The sequence below is a fragment of the Rhineura floridana genome, chromosome 14, assembly GCF_030035675.1.
Source record: "Rhineura floridana isolate rRhiFlo1 chromosome 14, rRhiFlo1.hap2, whole genome shotgun sequence".
Classification (NCBI taxonomy): domain Eukaryota; kingdom Metazoa; phylum Chordata; class Lepidosauria; order Squamata; family Rhineuridae; genus Rhineura; species Rhineura floridana.
The window spans coordinates 37,194,110-37,211,086 of NC_084493.1; the positions used below are offsets into that span (position 1 = coordinate 37,194,110).

At 44.9% G+C, this 16,977-nt stretch overlaps 1 protein-coding gene across 7 annotated transcripts in view; it reads right to left on the reverse strand.

Annotated features, from left to right (window-relative positions):
* The window catches only part of HERC1 (HECT and RLD domain containing E3 ubiquitin protein ligase family member 1), a 167,787-nt gene that overhangs the window by 47,549 nt on the left and 103,261 nt on the right, over window positions 1-16,977 (reverse strand). For 4 of the 7 annotated variants that reach the window (XM_061594925.1, XM_061594922.1, XM_061594928.1 and 1 more), the window contains exons 42-52: window positions 15,503-15,734; window positions 14,287-14,411; window positions 13,503-13,723; window positions 9,552-9,820; window positions 7,571-7,623; window positions 7,272-7,472; window positions 5,607-5,781; window positions 4,170-4,440; window positions 3,137-3,350; window positions 1,801-2,057; window positions 1,262-1,389 (exon numbers count right to left, since the gene is read on the reverse strand). In XM_061594925.1, the coding sequence (XP_061450909.1) occupies window positions 1,262-1,389; window positions 1,801-2,057; window positions 3,137-3,350; window positions 4,170-4,440; window positions 5,607-5,781; window positions 7,272-7,472; window positions 7,571-7,623; window positions 9,552-9,820; window positions 13,503-13,723; window positions 14,287-14,411; window positions 15,503-15,734 (2,146 nt within the window). The remainder of the gene's footprint in view (window positions 1-1,261; window positions 1,390-1,800; window positions 2,058-3,136; window positions 3,351-4,169; window positions 4,441-5,606; window positions 5,782-7,271; window positions 7,473-7,570; window positions 7,624-9,551; window positions 9,821-13,502; window positions 13,724-14,286; window positions 14,412-15,502; window positions 15,735-16,977) is intronic. The other 3 variants (XM_061594923.1, XM_061594926.1, XM_061594929.1) reach the window with 3 other exon arrangements.

Genomic DNA, 16,977 nt, shown 5'->3' on the forward strand with positions numbered 1-16,977 from the left:
GAAAATCAAGACAAAATAGCTGCCCATGGCCCATTTAAACTGCCATTTAGAAAAAAAACAATTCATGCTTAGCAGGCAACAATATTAATATCATCTACAAATTAGGAAGATGGGATAGAGGTGATGAAATTTTACTAAACGCATAGAAAATTGAATTTACTGTGAAAACATGCATTTGAACAGGTTCTAGATAATGGTCCCACACCCCAGTTCATAGTAATCACAGTCCTTACTATTAGACATAGTCTGTGACTGCTGCTCTTGCGGTGGCGTGGCTTGAAAACCTACAAACGCATCCCTGGAAGTGGACAATGCACATAAACTTGCTGTCTGTACTTTGGGCTGTTTGTAGCACCATCTCTTCCTCCGAGAGAGGTCAGCTGCGTGGCTCTCTGCTGCCTGTAGCGCTGCACCATTATGTTTCAGCAACCCAGAGCACCTAGGCTATGCCTCCCCCATGTAGCGTGCCTTTCTTGATTCTAGCAACTCAGCAGAAGTTAATATGGGTGCCGAGTGCTGGTCGCCAGCACTGTGTGGGATCATGACTGAACAGGCTGTTTTCAAAGGCGCTGTGGCGGTTTTGCCTGCCATTTTGTTAACTGCTCCCCCAACGCTTGTCTCATCGAGCGAAGTCCGAGCAAGACTGAAAGGCTCGTGCCGCATCTGGCAGTGTGGTGGGAGGCCTCTTGGAGACTTTGCCCACATTTCAATTAAAAACAGGAAGCTTTAAACACTATCTTTCCCCGTTACAGAGTGAATCGGGGAGGGGGGGGGAACTGTGCCGAGATAACAGTAGAAGTGTTGGAAAAAACAAACTCTCACTCATAAATGCAATAGGAAGAACAGCAATTACTTAGCCTACAGACGAGATAGAAAGGGTTTTTTTATTTTAAGCAAAACGCATATGAAAGGAACTTGGAAGCGCACATACACAGAGATGGAAATTCTCAGATACACACACTGTCGATTATGGACAAAAACCACTCACTCACACAACATCCATAACATTAAAAACTGTAAGGAGTCACAAGCCTGTAAAAAAGTGGACAATTGTGAAGAGTGAAGCAAATCATATCTGCTCCGTGCTGAGACAGAAGATGGACTGAGGTGGAGTGGGGAGTGTAACAGACAAAGACCAGTTTGTATTTTTCCCATCTCCGGCCACGAGGGAGTAGCGTAACCCACCATGTTGTGTGTCCACCATCTCATGGAGAACTGGCATTTTAAGCTGACCAAATTAACGTCTCAAAGGATCACTTACAATTTGTTGAACACACATGTTTGTTGCAATGAGTACTGCTTCTTCGTAACATTCCACACCCGAATTGTTCCGTCATTGCCACTTGTTGCTAAAAGTCCTTTTTTGTTGCACCACACACATGTCATTACCTATTAACACCAATAATAATTGCAAAGTTGCAAGTCAAAGATTTAAACATTTGTACTTTTAAATACTAGTAATATACAATTACTGAATACAGCCTTTACCAACCTATGCCTGTCAGATGTTTTGGACTACAACTCCCATTAGCCCCACCCAGCACAGTTGTATGATGCTGGGGCTAATGGGAGCACTACTGTGCTGACTGGAATGGATGGAATTATAGTCCAAATCTGGAGGGCATCAGATTGGTGAAGGATGATCTTCACCAACTGTGTGATAAAGGCTGATCACACCTGTGTGATAAAGATAAGTCCAATGCTTAATACATAAGACAGAGGTTTAGCAAGCACCTCCCACAAGTTAAAGAGAAATACCATTTACAAATAGGGATGAAGATATTCTGAAGGGATGGTTACCCTGTTCTGATGAGCCTCCAGCTTGATGAAGGAGCATTTGCGCAGATCCCCGCCCATATCTGCAAGAGTCTGGGGGCTGGTTTGGTTATCACGATCATGAGCTGCAAGAGTCCGCACCAGCTGCTGAGCAGCCCACTGCCTGTGTTGCGAGGACAACCTTGAAGAAAGGCAGCAAGCTGCTAGTGCGTTAGCCAGCTCCAGAGGGCCTACAGCAGAAGGATCACAGGAAGGATGGGCATACAAATGGGCAATAATACCTGCTTAGACAAAACAATGAGATGATGCCCAGATGAGTGCCAAGAGCAGATAAAGCCGAACACTGTTACCCACAGTCTGCAAAACAAAGAAGAACTGAAGGGGGACCCAACCCATACATCTTAAATCTCCAAGAAGATGAAAAAACAACTGGCTCAGGTTTCCATGTGTCCTTACTCCATCGCTGGATACAAAACTGATGTGCCTCCCCACCGTTTCCCAAAGAGGATTGCTGGAACACCGCATTCTAGCAAACAGAAAATTAACAATGCATATACTCCCCTATAAACATAGGTTTATCTCAGTGTCTTAGGAACTTATTTCTAACACCACGTTGCAACTGCAATTTTACAGAAACCAACAGGACTCTGTGAGGCCAGATTGGAACATAAGAAGAGAACTGTTCAATGAGGCAAAAGACTGATCTCGTCCACCATCCAATTTTCCACAGTGGCCAACCAGTTGCTTATGGGAAGCCCACAAGCAGGAGATGAGAGCAAGAGCCCTCTCTCACACCGTTGGTCCCCAGCGACTGGAATAGAGAGGCATGTTGCCTGTGATCCTGGAAGGAACATACAGCCATCAACAGCCTTGTCCCATGGATTTGCCTAAATCCCTTTTAAAGTCATTTACGTTGGTGGTCTTCACTGCCTCTTGTGGGAGCGTATTCCAGTCCTGAATCTCCCAGCATTCCGTTTCACTGGATGACCCTGGGTCCTAATAATATGAGAGAGAGGGAAAAGAACTTCTCCCTGTCCACTTCTCCATAGTAGGTAATATTGTAGGCAATATTTTATGCACCTCTATGATGTCTCTTCCCTGACCGTCCCTATTTTTCTAAACTCACAAGCCCCAAACACCTTTCCTCACAGGGGATGAATCCCCAACCCCCTGACCGTTTTGACTGCCCTTTTCCCAGCTCTACAATATCCTTTCTGAGATGCAGTGACCAGATTTCCAGGACTAATATAAAATAAACAAGTTTCTCAACCTTTGTCTACCCATGAAATGGTAAGGAACTACAGGGAGCTCCCATTTATAGTCCCTGCACTGAAAGTGACATCCTGTTCAGAATAATTACCTTTCTTTTCAACTTCTGCTTTATCATAATTTGGTCTCAGTTTGGCCCCTTTGTCTGCCAACAAGGCTACAAGCGCTTGAGTCACAACAAAGTTGGGTGATGTTACAAGCTTATTCTCTTCTGCGATTCCTCGCAGAAAGCTTGGCAGGAATTTTCGTTGCACTGGATCATCCACTGTAGTCAAATTGACACCAGTTGCTGCTGAAATCAAGTTCTACAAAAACAAGGAAAAACAAAAGCGCTATAACGGCCAATGCAGACGTTTTCAAACACACATCATTTCAACTGTGCTGATTTTTCAAACAGATTTAGACACCTGAAAGGTAGAGATTATCTTCACTTATTATGTTGTTTCTATTCAGCAAGGTGCAATTACTACATATAAGGTCAAAGGCCATTAACAGATCAGTATTTGTGGATTATTAATCATTAGGATTTAGGGACAAAGAAAAAAAAGTATTTACATCTGTCTCATGTGCACATAACAATTGGCCGGAGCTCACTGATCATGGTTTATCTGGAATGAGTAATGTGCTGATGCACACTGCCTCCCCCTCCTCCCTTTGCTCCTTCCTCCCTGTGCAGGAAAAAGAAACCAGAAAGCTTCGCTTCCCATCACGTCCCAGCCAAGCTATGATTGCTAGCGGCTGGTTAAGGAGAAACAAAGCACAAACCCTGCTTTTGACATAGTGGGAAGGCTACCAGGTGCATCTCACTCACACCAGAGGAGGAGCCAAGTGGGAGCAAGCAGGCTGCAGTAGAATGTTCTTTCCAGTTTAACTGCAATAAGCCAGGAAGTCTCTACTCAGAGAAAGGCTTTCTTAAGTTCCTAGTTTCTCCTATTTAGTTTAAATTAAAATAAAATCATAGGCCTACATTAAAATTAAAGGCAACTTGCTCAAGGGCTTGAAAATGTGCAAGATTTCATTATATACATAAAATCAACTTACTGATCACTTCTTGAGCCACTGCAGCAAGAAAATACTTAGTAGCAGAAAATAAAAACCCAGAGCACAAGGATGGTCAATCCTACCTGAGTACACAGTTGAACCAGCAGTTTTGCAGCACTTGGAGTATTTGAAGCCAAACAACCAACGGCTGTGCTCAGATAGGCCAGGCAGGAAATGGGCTTGCTCATTTTGTTATGTACTCCTCGAGATCTCTCGGAGGAACCGGATACAGTACAGGGACTCGTAGAGAGGCCTGCTCTCCCCGCTGCAGCCAGACACATCAGTCGGACCAAGGTCCGGATATCAGTTAAGCCCAAAGACTCAAGCCCAGCTGCAAGACTGCAACTAGACCCACTGTTGAGAGGGGGGAAACGTTATTTTTTTTCTGCCTGTGGACTACACACACAAATATTCACATCTCAAAGCACCTATTACACACTGCAGCTGCCGTTAACAAAAGCACTCTTTGGGAAAGGCCACAGCTCAGCAGTAGAGCATCAATTCTCAGCATCTGGAGGTATGGCTGGGCACATCCCCCGGCCAAAAGCCTAGAGAGCCACTGCCAGTCAGTGCAGACGATACTGAGCTAGATGGTCTTACTCAGCACAAGATAAGCCTAAGAAAGGAAGTGGGAGGCGCCTCCGAGCCCTGCCTTCGGTCAAGCCTGTCTTCACTGTGAAAGATCCAAAATGGAGAGGAGCCCAGTGTTTGGGCCACTGGATGGAGCCATGTTTCATTCTTGTTTATGTACTACATATGGATGTTGTTCATGTATTTTGCTTTGTAAATTAATTTGTTATGTTTTATTGTACCTTGTGTATTCTATTGTAAACTGCTTTGAGATCTTTTAGATAGTAAGCGGTCTATAAATGGAAATAACAACAACAACAATAATGATGATGATGATGACGATGTCATGGGTAGCCACCATAGCATGCTCTAGATGTTTTGGACTACAAATTCCATCAGCCCCAGTCAGCATGGCCAATGGCCATGGGCAGAGCCACAGCTCAATGGCACAGTGCCTGCTCTGCATGCAGAAGGTCCCAGGTCCTCAAAGACACCTCCAGGTAGGGCTGGGAGAGACTCCCTGTCTGAAAGCCCAGAGAGCCGCTGCCAGTCAGTGTCAACTATACTGAGCAAGACGGGCCAATGGTCTGACTCAGCATCCTAATGGTCAGGGAGTTACAGTCCACACCATCCAAAGGGCACCGCTGCGGCTACCCTGAGCCACGTGTAGGGAGTGCTGGTGCGCTGAACTTTTCATTGATGTTTAAAATCATTAATCCTCTAGAAAAAACATACTTTGAAATTACCACATATATACTTCTGAAAGTTTGCCTCTGGATGGAAAATAGCCCTACTCCCCTAGTGTCCTTTAGAAGAGTATTTTACCCCACCAAAAACTTACAACCATTTTCAAAACTTGCTTGGCTTCTACTTTCCTTTCAATTTTGTCTCAGATAACACAAGCTATCAATCACAGGAGTTTAAATCGGGTTCTCTAGAGCTTGACAAACCTGACAGAAAGAAGCGAGAGGGCTCTCATGACCATTGTTCTTGCCAGAAGAACTTGAGCGGCTGCTGTCACCCTCCTTAAAGCCATCACACGGTCATGTGGATTTACCAGAGCAGCGGCTTGCTCTCCCAGGGTGATTCTGCCAGAAGAACTTTTCTCTACGGAGCCATGGCAGCCTTGAGTTCAAGGGAAACATTGCAGCACACGTGAATTTATGAGATACAAAACCCTGATTTATCTGGGTACGTCTCCTTGAACATTTTAAAAAAGGCAACTCATAAATTAATTAATAAACAAACATTTTAAAAAGTGACTTGGAAGGTACAAATGTAGGACATAATTAAGATGGTTCATCTGCCCTGTTCTCAAGGGCTTGAGGGACGCAACTGCACAAGACTGTTGAGCTCAGGGGTGTTGAGCCCAGCCTCTCTCCTAAGGATCAAGGAGGGAAGGCATGAGTTGCAGGCACCTCAGCCGTCAGCAGGCATGGACAATCCAGCTGTTGTTGAGTCTAGCCCACACCTTGAGAAAGAGAGCGAGCTAGCCACCCCACCACCTCCCACGGATGGCCCTGCCCCTCAATGGGACAGCGCTCAGCCATCAAGCACCCCCGTGGAGCTGTTAGGGGAGGATTCCGAAAGAGCAGTAACTCCTCCTATGCCAAGCAGTATCCTAGAGATGCCCGACGCTTCCCAGCCCTCTGCTTCCCCGCCTGCAGATGAGGACCCTGTTCTGTCAGATGAGCCCGTGGAGACTCGCCCCCCTTCACCGCGCTCACAACGTAGGGAGAAGCGGACAGGGCAGAGGGCGTGTGTGCGAAGGAGTGAGAGGTTACGCTCCAAGACCTCTCCTATTTAAGACTGCCACACTGTGAATGGGGTGCTGAGTCAACTTTCATCACACGTTGCAGAGCATGTCTAGAGGGTAGTTAGGGACTTGTAGTGAGTTAGCATAGGGTCTTCTCTATGAGGCGCTCAGCCTTTGATGTATCCATTACGTTAATAAAGCAAGAGTTCCTTGCACCCTTGTCTCCAACTCGTGATTCCCGCTCTGAACTGGACAAAGACAGATACAATTGCCATCTCTCCTGCTCAAGTTAATAGTGGGCAGTTCAAAACTCTCTCTCGCACTGGTCTCTCTCCACCTCGCCTTTGCTGACAGGAGTGTTACATATAGGCCTATTAACCCTTGAAGCATCTCAATTGGCCACAGCTGGAAACAAGATGATGGACTAAACAGACCTTTGGTTCAATCCAGCAGAGATCGTGCAAGAAGGGGTAGCTGAATCACTACTCATCTAGTGAACAATAATATATCCACAATTTCTTCTGAGGATGCTCCTCACACCCTCTTTACCATAAAAACCCTTCCGTTCCCACCCAACCCTAAACCAACCTGACATTCCTCCTCACAGTTCCTTTATATTAAAAAGGGGGGCAAGGAAGGGGGCATGTTGCTTGGAAGTCTTCCCAGCTTGTGATGACACAGGAGGCTCTGCAAAGCCGCCCTCTTATCCACAGCAGCAATACCATCACCACCACCACCACCTGAAAACATTAGGAAGCCAACTGCTTTGGCTACAGTCTTGGAGCGAGCACGCTCAGAGATCATGGCCAAGAGAAACAGTGCGAGACTTCAGGCAATTACTTCTCTACCTAAAGTTTACCTATTTGCATTAGTGTTTCCTCCATACTGTTGGTGGCTGTAACCATGGCAATGGAGGCTCCCAGTGGATCACTATCGGGGAACTGAACGGGCTCAGGCACAATGCGGCGATCGTTCAATCCGAGGGGTCCAGCCAACAGTTCGAATTCCTCTTCGCCCGTCAGTTTTTCGTCCTCGTCGACATCCAACATATCCCAGTCTTCTAGCATTACATAAGTAAATTGTAGTTAGGTATAACATTTTAATGCAAAGCTAGAGCTATGCACTGGTGTCATCAGAAAGACCTACATAAAGAAGTACCTTCATAGACACTGTCTTGCTTGCCTATTAGATCGGGTGCCTGGCCTTTGTATCTGCACCAAAAAGAGAAGACATCAAGCTGCTGTTAAATCAAACACCTCATCATCTTCAGACAAGGGTGGGGAACATCTGTGGGGGGGGCTCCAGATGTTGCTGGCCTCCAACTCCCATCTTCCCAGATTGTTGGCTCTGCTGGCTACAACTGATAAGAGGTAGAGCCCAACAACATCTGGAAGACTACAAATTTCCCACCCCAGGCTTGGGAATATTAAGTTATAGCTGTTTGAGTTGCTATCATAAGAAACAGCTGCAGTGTTGAAACACTGAAGAGGAATCTACCTTTCAACAGTCTAATCACCCTGGTATGGTTCCAGCCATCTTATGGAATAAGCAAGATGCACCACATGATCTGTCAAGGTGCATCCCAGGATCCTGTGACACTGTAAGGGATTCTGGGATGTACCTATCATACTGAACACAGTTGTACTGATTCTCTTCAAATCACTGGCAGTTCCAATCAATAGTTGGGCCACAGAACACTAGTATGCTGGGGATAAACGATATTAAAAGTTACACTAACGCACAGTGAATTATTTTTGATATGTTGTTCATAGGGATTGTTTATTAATAACTGTGAGTCTATACATGATTTTGCACCAATACTGTACTAGGCATTGAAACACAAAAACAAAATTCTGTATAAAGCACTGGAATGAAAAGCTGGGTTTGAGTACATGGTCTTTAAAGTCTAATATTTGATTCCATAAATAATTTTAGAATGTGGTAATTATATTTTCCCCCTCATGATAAAATGTTACAAAGGATTTCATTTGAAGTCCACATTTGAGAATCTTGTACAAACAGTACCACCAAGAAGTTCTGATGTGCATTTCCAGCCTTCCTCCACACAGAGGCTGCATTACCAGTCAAATCACTGGTCCACCTAGCTGAACATCCTCTGGTCCAAGGACAGGACACTCACTGCCCTTCAGATGCTGTTGGATTACAACTCTCATCAGCCTCCCTGACCAGCAGCCATGGTGGCTGAGGACAATGGGAGTTGGCATTCAATAACACCTGGAGGGCACCATGTTAGGGACCCCTATAATCATCATCATCATCTATTCAGCAGCAGCTATCCAAAGTCTCAGGGAAGAGGCCTTTGCCTACAATACTGTTTTAACTACAGTTGGGATACTGGTCAATGTAGGCCAGTATAGTCTACTCTGACTGGCAGTGACTTTTGTAAATCTCACACTAAGGTCTTTGCCCAGGCCAGCTACCAAAGACCCTTTTACTGGGAGTTACTGGGGATTGAACCTAGCACCTTTGCCACGCAGAGCACCTGTTATACCTTTCCAGACATGGCAAGGTGGCATGTATGGGGTTCTCTCTCCTTTTGCATTTGCAATGACTTTGTGAGAACCTGACAGGGAGAATCATAGAATCGTAGCATTGGGAGGGGCCTATGACCATCCAGTCCAACTCCCTGATCAGTGCAGGAATCCAACTTAAAGAATACCAGAAAGGTGGCTGTCTAGTTGCCTCTTGAATGCCTCCAGTGATGGAGAGCCCACCACCTCCCTGGGTCATTGGTTCCATTGTCGTACCGCTCTAGCAGTTAGGAAGATTTTCCTGATGTCCAGTCGAATTCTGGCTTCCTGCAACCTGAGCCCATTATTCCATGTCCTGAGCTCTGGGACAATCGAGAAGAGATCCTGGCCCTCCTCTGTGTGGCAACCTCTCAAGTACTTGAACAGTCCTATCACATCTCCCCTCAGTCTTCTCTTCTCAAGGTTAAACATGCCTCAACTTGCCCAAGGCTACCCAATGGAGCTGCATGGCCAAGCAAGGGTTTTAAACTGAGCTCTCAGCTTCCAAGCCCACCCCTCTAGTCCCTGCATCATATGGGCTTATGAACTCCAGCTCTTCACAATAAGTGCTTCCTTTTTCTTTTCCTGGCCACTCTTGTCTTTAGTACCTTTCCGAAGCAGATGTCTTAGACTTGCTCTTCAAGGCCAAGTATTTTTCCCGGCAGCTGCCACACAGCAGGTAGTAAGGATTCCCACTTCCACATTCGCCACCAAACCATCCATCTACATAAGAGCCGTTGCTGCGATAGCCTTGCCGGTTTGCACTGCGCCCACAGCCAGGGTGGTTTCTTTTCATGTGTTGATTGAAGCTGACAACACTGGATTCACACAACTCACACACTACCACTTCTTCTCTGTCTTCAGATTCACAAACATGCTGCACAATGTAATTATGCAGTTATTTTCTTGTACATTAAAAAAATCTAGTACTCCTATTTCATTTTGGTGGACCATTGTGACCACAGCTAAATCAGCAGCATTCAGCTGTAGCTTGTAATGGAGGCAATAAAGCATTGACACAGCCTGGGTCATCATGGGTTGGCCTTCACCACCCTGTGGCCCCCAGATGTTTCGGATTACAACTCCAATCAGTGCCAGCCAGCATGGCCAATAGTCAGGGATGACGGGACCTGGAGTTAGCTGGAGGGCAAGAGGTTCGCAAAGGCTGCCATGGGTGAACAAGGTCAACTTCATCCACATCAAGTATATAGAAGTAAGCAGTTCACACTTTTTTGTAACTTAATGACATGCACTTTTCAGTTGTAGAATTCAAAAAAATTAAGACAGTCTAATTCTCTGGCTACAATCCCTCAATTTTGTAAGGGAAGTAAGAAAAATGGCCTACATATGCTTAATTTGCATGTGCTGCACAATTTGTCTAGCTGCATACATACTTTTTACAAATCTGTTTGCATTCAGTTCATTTTGTATGGGGCTTTGGGGAAAGAAGGAAAAAAGCGTAGATCCCATGAACTATGGGGAAGGGCTGTCAATTCCTTCAAGCAAACAAGTTCACCCTCACATTAGCAAGAACAGTACTTCTGCAACTGCAAGGGCTAGAAACAAGGCAAAAACTGTTCTATACATTTAGGCAAAATGAGGATGAAGATTCTGGGGTGTTTTGAAACTGACAGGTGTGGGGTCATATTTTTGAAGCAAAAAAAACATGAAAACCTCCCTCCACTTGGTAAATCAGCTGACAAGAAAGAAATGTTTAGTATAGCAATTTATTCTGCATGTTCTATTTTACTATATGCAGGGAGCATTCAAAAACATGAACCTGCCTGCTGCAATCTGATACAGTCTAATCTACCTCCTCATTCTGTGTAATGCGCAGATTGGCTAAAAGTTCCCATCATTCTGCAGATAGTCCTGCGTTTTTTACTTTTCATGACAAGTGATCAGAGACACTTGCAGAATATCAATTCATAACTGATTTAGAACAAGATCAAGGCAAATTATGTCTTCACTGGACATCTTTAAGAGTCCAGAGCCTATAGTTTTTAGTGCCTTTATCAAGGTGCTAAGCCAAAAACACTTCTTTACTAGAAGCCCAAGAACCAAAACACATCTGAGCACTGCTGTGAAATCATCAAAGTACACATTTATAATCTCAACGTGAAAAGCATGTTACATTAAAACTATACAGATTATAAAGGAGAAACAATTCAGCACGTTCCTGCAAATTTTTCACAACAAACCCACAAAGCATTAAACAAGATACAATCTACCAGGAACTTTCCCTGCACTGATGTGCTCTTGTGTAACCCTTATTCACCTCAACATAGTTTCAGGACGGCCCTCTCCAAACTGGTGGCATCCAGATGTTTTGGGTGGCCATGCTGATGGGGCTGATGGGAGTTCAAAACATCTGGAGGGCATCAGGTTGGGGAAGTCTGTCCTAGAAGAATCTGCCTGCAAATTCGTTAAATAGGTGCCAATGAATGTACTGCTCCAACTGAAAAACATAATGAAAACATGCAATTTGCAAAGCACAACTTGACAAGCCTAACATAGGAAGCTATCTTATGTCAGAAAGAAAAAGAAAAGAGTAGTGGGAACTTTGGGATCAATAATGAATTATTCAGATTCAGCTCCAGTTTTAAATAACTAGCAGAAGAAAATGCCATCTATGGTGCATGTGGGCAATATTAGTCTTCAAGGGGGGGGAAAGGCTGAGCTACTGAATTAAGGCAGCTGTCCAGGAAGGGAGCTGATGCCAGACTCCAGTCAAGACAAAATTTGATCAGGTATTGTGGGATGAATTTCAGCTTTTGCAGCCTGAGGATATGGACAAGATGCTTGAAGCTGTGTGGCTAGCCATGTGCCTTCTTCACCTTTGCCCCTCTCCGCTGATAGAATCTAGCTAGAAGGGGTTGACTAGGTGCGCCCCACTGCACGAGAGGGTCGTACCTGCCACCTTAAAGAGGTGGTAGTGAGATCACCACTTAGGAAGCCCCCCCTAGACCCAAAGGTTTCTGACAACTACCACCCAGTCACAAACAGCCTGTTCGAAGGGAAACTGCTTGAGAGAGTGGGGGCCATTCAATTTCACATGTCCTTGGAGAAAACACTCATTTCAGTTTGGATTCTGGCCTGGCCTGGCCTGGGTCATCCTGACAGCTCACCGTAACTGGGAGGGAGAGAGGAAGAGCGTGACCCTGTTGCTTCTCTTTGACCTTTCCGCAGCTTTTGATACCATCAACCACCGTATCCTGCTGGACTGGCTCTTTGGCTTGCCAGGTACAGTGATACAGTAGTTGTAAAATTGTAAAATAAAACACTTTTATTTTGAACATCATTTTGAGCCATTCCATCCCCTTTTTTTGGCTTCCTAATTTTTCCAAAACATGAGAAACCACATAGTAGTCGTAATGTGCAAGGCAAGTATAAATTCCAAGCATATATAGAACTTGCAAACATGTGTGTAGTAAAAGGTTAGCTCTGGATAATTTTGTAAAAAACATGAAGTATTTCAACAGCAACCCAGAAGAGAAAAAGGTCAATCTTTGTTTGAACTAATGATTTTATAAAAATTCAAAATGCAGGGCAGGGTGGGGAAATGGATTCAGCCAGCGGGGCAGATCCTTATCTCCCGCATTCCCTACAGACCAACTTTGACAGGTGGTGTCATGTGGCTGACACCTGTTAGCGTTCAAAGAAGTGTGCTGTAACCAGCATTTACAGGGAGCTCCACTGAAGTCTGCAGAGGGGAAAATGCTCCTAAAGATGGAACACTTTCCCATCTGCAGAGAATTAAACATCATGATTTCCTGCTCGGTGAGCAGGAGGGGCATATTAACCCATCGTACTCACTTACTTGAGAAAAAGCTGTTTGGATTCAAAGCACTCCCCCCTCCAGCACTGGGAAAGCAAGCCACTTCCTCCAGCCCCCTCAGGTGCGCTAGGAGTTCCCTAGAGTAGCTGATCCCAGCTATGCCTTGAAGCTCTGACAATTAGCTGGTGCAGGCTGTGCAGTGCTCTCTTCAAGTCCTGGTGATCAGCTGACAGTTGGGGCTTCAAAGTGGATTGCAAATTAGCTGATCAGTGGTACCCGCAAACCCCTTTGTGCCACCCCTGCGACTTTATATGACACCAAGTGTGGGGCAAGTAGGCAAGGCTTGGCCAAAACAGCCTGGCAGGCCACATGGGGAGGTCTGGTGGGCCTACTCAAGCCCGCAGGCAAGATTCCCACCCCAATGTAGGGGAATATTAGCCACTCAACAATTCTGATGAATGAAATCACGCAGCTCTACAAATAAAAAAATGGCTTGCCTGTTTTTCCTTTAAAACAGAAGGTGACTTAATTGTTACTTCCTGAAGCAAAAGACAGTTGCCAAATAGGAAAGCAGTAACAGTTAAGAGAAATGATTTCACATGAACACACAGATGAGAACTATGTGAGACTATTCATGTGCGCTGATAAGAGCCTGGAACCTTCCAAATAAGCTTCGGCAACAATAATGTTAATAAACAGTTGCTTAGGTAATGCACAATGTTATTTCATTTTCTAGAAAGCAAGTAGTAAGCAAAGCAGCCCCAGCTGCAATCACACACACCCAGGTAGGCCAATCCAGTACCTCTGGGATCCACATTCCCAGAATGTCGTTATCACTGGCAAGGTCCTGCCCAAACATGGCTTCCATGGCTTCATCATCCAAGTCAATTTCTAACTCTTCATCCAAGTTGAAGTCATACAGTGCTCCAGGGTCTTGTGGCAAGGAGATCCCTTCTCTCCGGCTCTGATTCCTGTGTGCCTGTACAGAGCGGTACAAGCCCGCTGAAACCAGACAAGAAAACCATACAATTTATTTTGCAGGTAAATTACAGCAGTGCATTTTAACTGCCATCAAGGTCACACATCAGCAAAACAGCTGTCATGATGGGGGACACTTTTACTACAGGGACCTGTCTGGAGAGGTGCCGTGCACTTTCATTTGAGATTCACCACCAGCACCATCAGAACACAAAGATTGTATGTCATGCACTTACACGGGGGCAGGGGCGGGGGAGGAGTAAGGAGCATGTTCAGCCCCATGACTCTAGGAGGAGTTTTTTCTTTCCTAGTCTAACAGTCTTGCTGATGGCAGTCCAATTCACATCATCTCTCAGAACTTAAGAGCCACCAAAAATCTTCACCTTACCTACACAGTCCCACTCTGGGTTTTGTTCCTTAGTCGCACAATTCTGACAAGAGCTGAAACTGGCAAATGAAACATACCCATTGACACCCTCATTATCAGCACACACTTTTAGAATGCCATGCTACATAGCACGTACCCTCTGCAGTAAGTTAAGGAATGAAGAAAAAAGAGCATTGAAAAATGTTTTCAGACCACCCACCAGCACGGGCCAGCAGTGTCCGCGCAGCTAAGTCAAATTTGTGCCTCCTGGTCACTGCTGAGCGACCCCTTGAGGTGGGTCCACTTCCAGATGCTGCATTTTCCGCATGTTCCATATTATCGTGGCTGGAAATGTACAGAACAGGTTAGAAATGTTGCAATGTGTCAAATATTCATGAACAGTAATTCAGATTACTACATTCAGTGTAAATTATCCCTTCTACTTTCAAAGATCTTAACCTTGTGACCTCTAACCTCATATTATGTTCCTGCTGTCCCTTTTCAGTACCTCCCACTCTTTTGTCTGTATGATGCTCTGGACTAGTCTTCCGAAACTTGGTGCCCTCCAGATGATGTTGGACTCCAACTCCCATCACTTTTGACCATTGACTATACTGGCTTAGATTGATGGGAGTTTGGAGTCCAACAACATTTGGAGGGCACCCAATTCAGGAAGACTGAATGCTTTCTTTTATGTCCAATCTTGACTATTTCTTCTGTTTTCACATGGAACTCACTTCCTCCTTTGTTCATCACGTTTAGGAAAGATCTAAAAACCCACTGCTTTCTTTAAATTCCCACCCTGATCCAACCCATATTCCGCCTTTTAAGAGTTAACTTTTACCTTTTTTCTTCTTCTTGGGCGAAAAGGAATGCTAGCACTTTCTTGTTGATGCGCAGAGGAGACAGCTGTTCTCCTCCTAGCTCAAAGGAGGGATCATGTGGCAAGTTTTATATATCACACACACGCACTTTTGCCTCGAGACCCTCCGGACTACCTGAATTACACAGTTACTTTTTCCTTCACCCTCCCCTTATTCTTGCCTTTTGTGCCCCCGTCTCTTTTTCAGTAGGGGCTTAAGAACAGAAGAGGCCTGCTGAGCTAGTTCAAGGGTCCCTATAGCCCAGAATCCTGTTTCTCGTGGAGCCAACAAGCCTGGGCTGGCTGAAACTGATGAGACTTGTAGTCCAAAACATCTGGAGGGCATCAGGTTGGGGAAGGCTGCATTAAACCATCATGACTACCACTGATTCACAGACCTAATCTCCATGGATTCTGTCTAATTGCATCTAAGCTAGTCTGATTTTTTAACTTTTGCACATTTTAATAATGAATATGTAATAGTTTCACGTTGGCAACAACCACTTGTGGGCAGCCAATATGTGTCCTCCCATTAACAGGGTGTGAGCGCAACCTGAAGAAAAGAACAGGTTACCTTTCACTAAAGCCTTCCTCCATTTCAGTGGCATCAGCAGAAGGGATGTCTCCAGGAGTCTGCAAAAAACACTGATCGCTCGACTTCCCACTGTCCCCAGAGACCACAGGGGCGTGGCGGGAATCGGCTGCTTCTTCTGACTGAGGTTCTTCATCCTCCTCGTTCCCAGGATGCTCTATCATCCACATTGCCAAGACTGTAATGTTTTGCGCATCTGCTTCTCCTCTTGCACCTACGAAAGGCCAAAAAAAAATAACATCTTACAAAATCTCACCCAATTATGAAAAAAGGAATGTCTTCTATGAAGTTTGGCTGTGAAGGCAGTGAATTCATGGCAAGAGCCCTTTTAGGAGCTTCTTTGCATGATGCTTGATAGCTGGAACAAGACTCGACATGAACAAGACTTCTTCCCCTGCTTCTTACAACCTTTAGTGTGGTGGCACCAACACTTTGGGATTTCCTCCCCTTAAATATTAGACAGGCACCATCCCTGTTATCTTTTTGGCGCCCACTGAAGACCTTCCTCTTTCAACGATACTTTTAAGTAGAGACCTTGTTTCAATCTGCGTCTGTGCTGGAATTGCTTCTTAATATGTTTTTAAATTTGTTTTTTAAAATGTTTTTAAGAAGTTTTGCTTTAGTATGTTTTTAAAGATGCTTTATTGTAATATGCTTTAAAGTATTTTGTTTACAAGATGTTATAAAATGCTTTCAGTGTTTTTGTTTGCCGCCCTGGGCTCCTTCTGGGAGGAAGGGCAGGACATGAGCTAATCAATCAAATAAATGAACAAATAGAGACAAGCTTGAACACACTTGGAAATCTGAAGGAAGTGGTCAAGGGATTTTTTTAGTGGGTAACTGTTTATGCCCTTCTACTATTTGTTCCAGGGCTCTTATTCCTTGTCCAACTTCAAGACAGTGCTCCTTCCCATTGTACTTTACAGACTAATTCTTGCCCCAAATGCAAATTATTGGACAAAAAAAGAAAAAGCAGCAGCTATGAGACTTTAGAGGCCAATTGGCTTGTTACAACATGAATTTTTGCAAGGAACAATAAAACAATTCATTCAATAATTAACCTAATAAAGACCAGAGTCTGCTGAAACCACAACTCTCTAGATTGGAACAACTGTCATCTAGTCTTGTGTGTGCATAGGCTGAGTTGCAGTGTCTTGGTCACGCCAAGCAGGCCCTCCCTTAGCATGTGCGGGTCGCGGGCCAAAAGCACAGTTGCCCCCCCCCACATGCTTTCTCTCTATATATATATCCTTTCCTCCAGGCAGCGGTGGAGGCTTTGTATTTCGGCTGCTAGGAGCTTGCGGCTGCGGCTCCCTCTTTTGCAGCCTTCGTTGGCGGCGGCGGCTTTCTATTTTTTGGCTGCGGCTCCCTTTTTTGCAGCTTTTGTTGTAGACTCGCTTAGCATTTCTCGCTGCAAGGTTTTCTCCTTCCCGGCTCGCTACCGCGGCCGTCAGGAG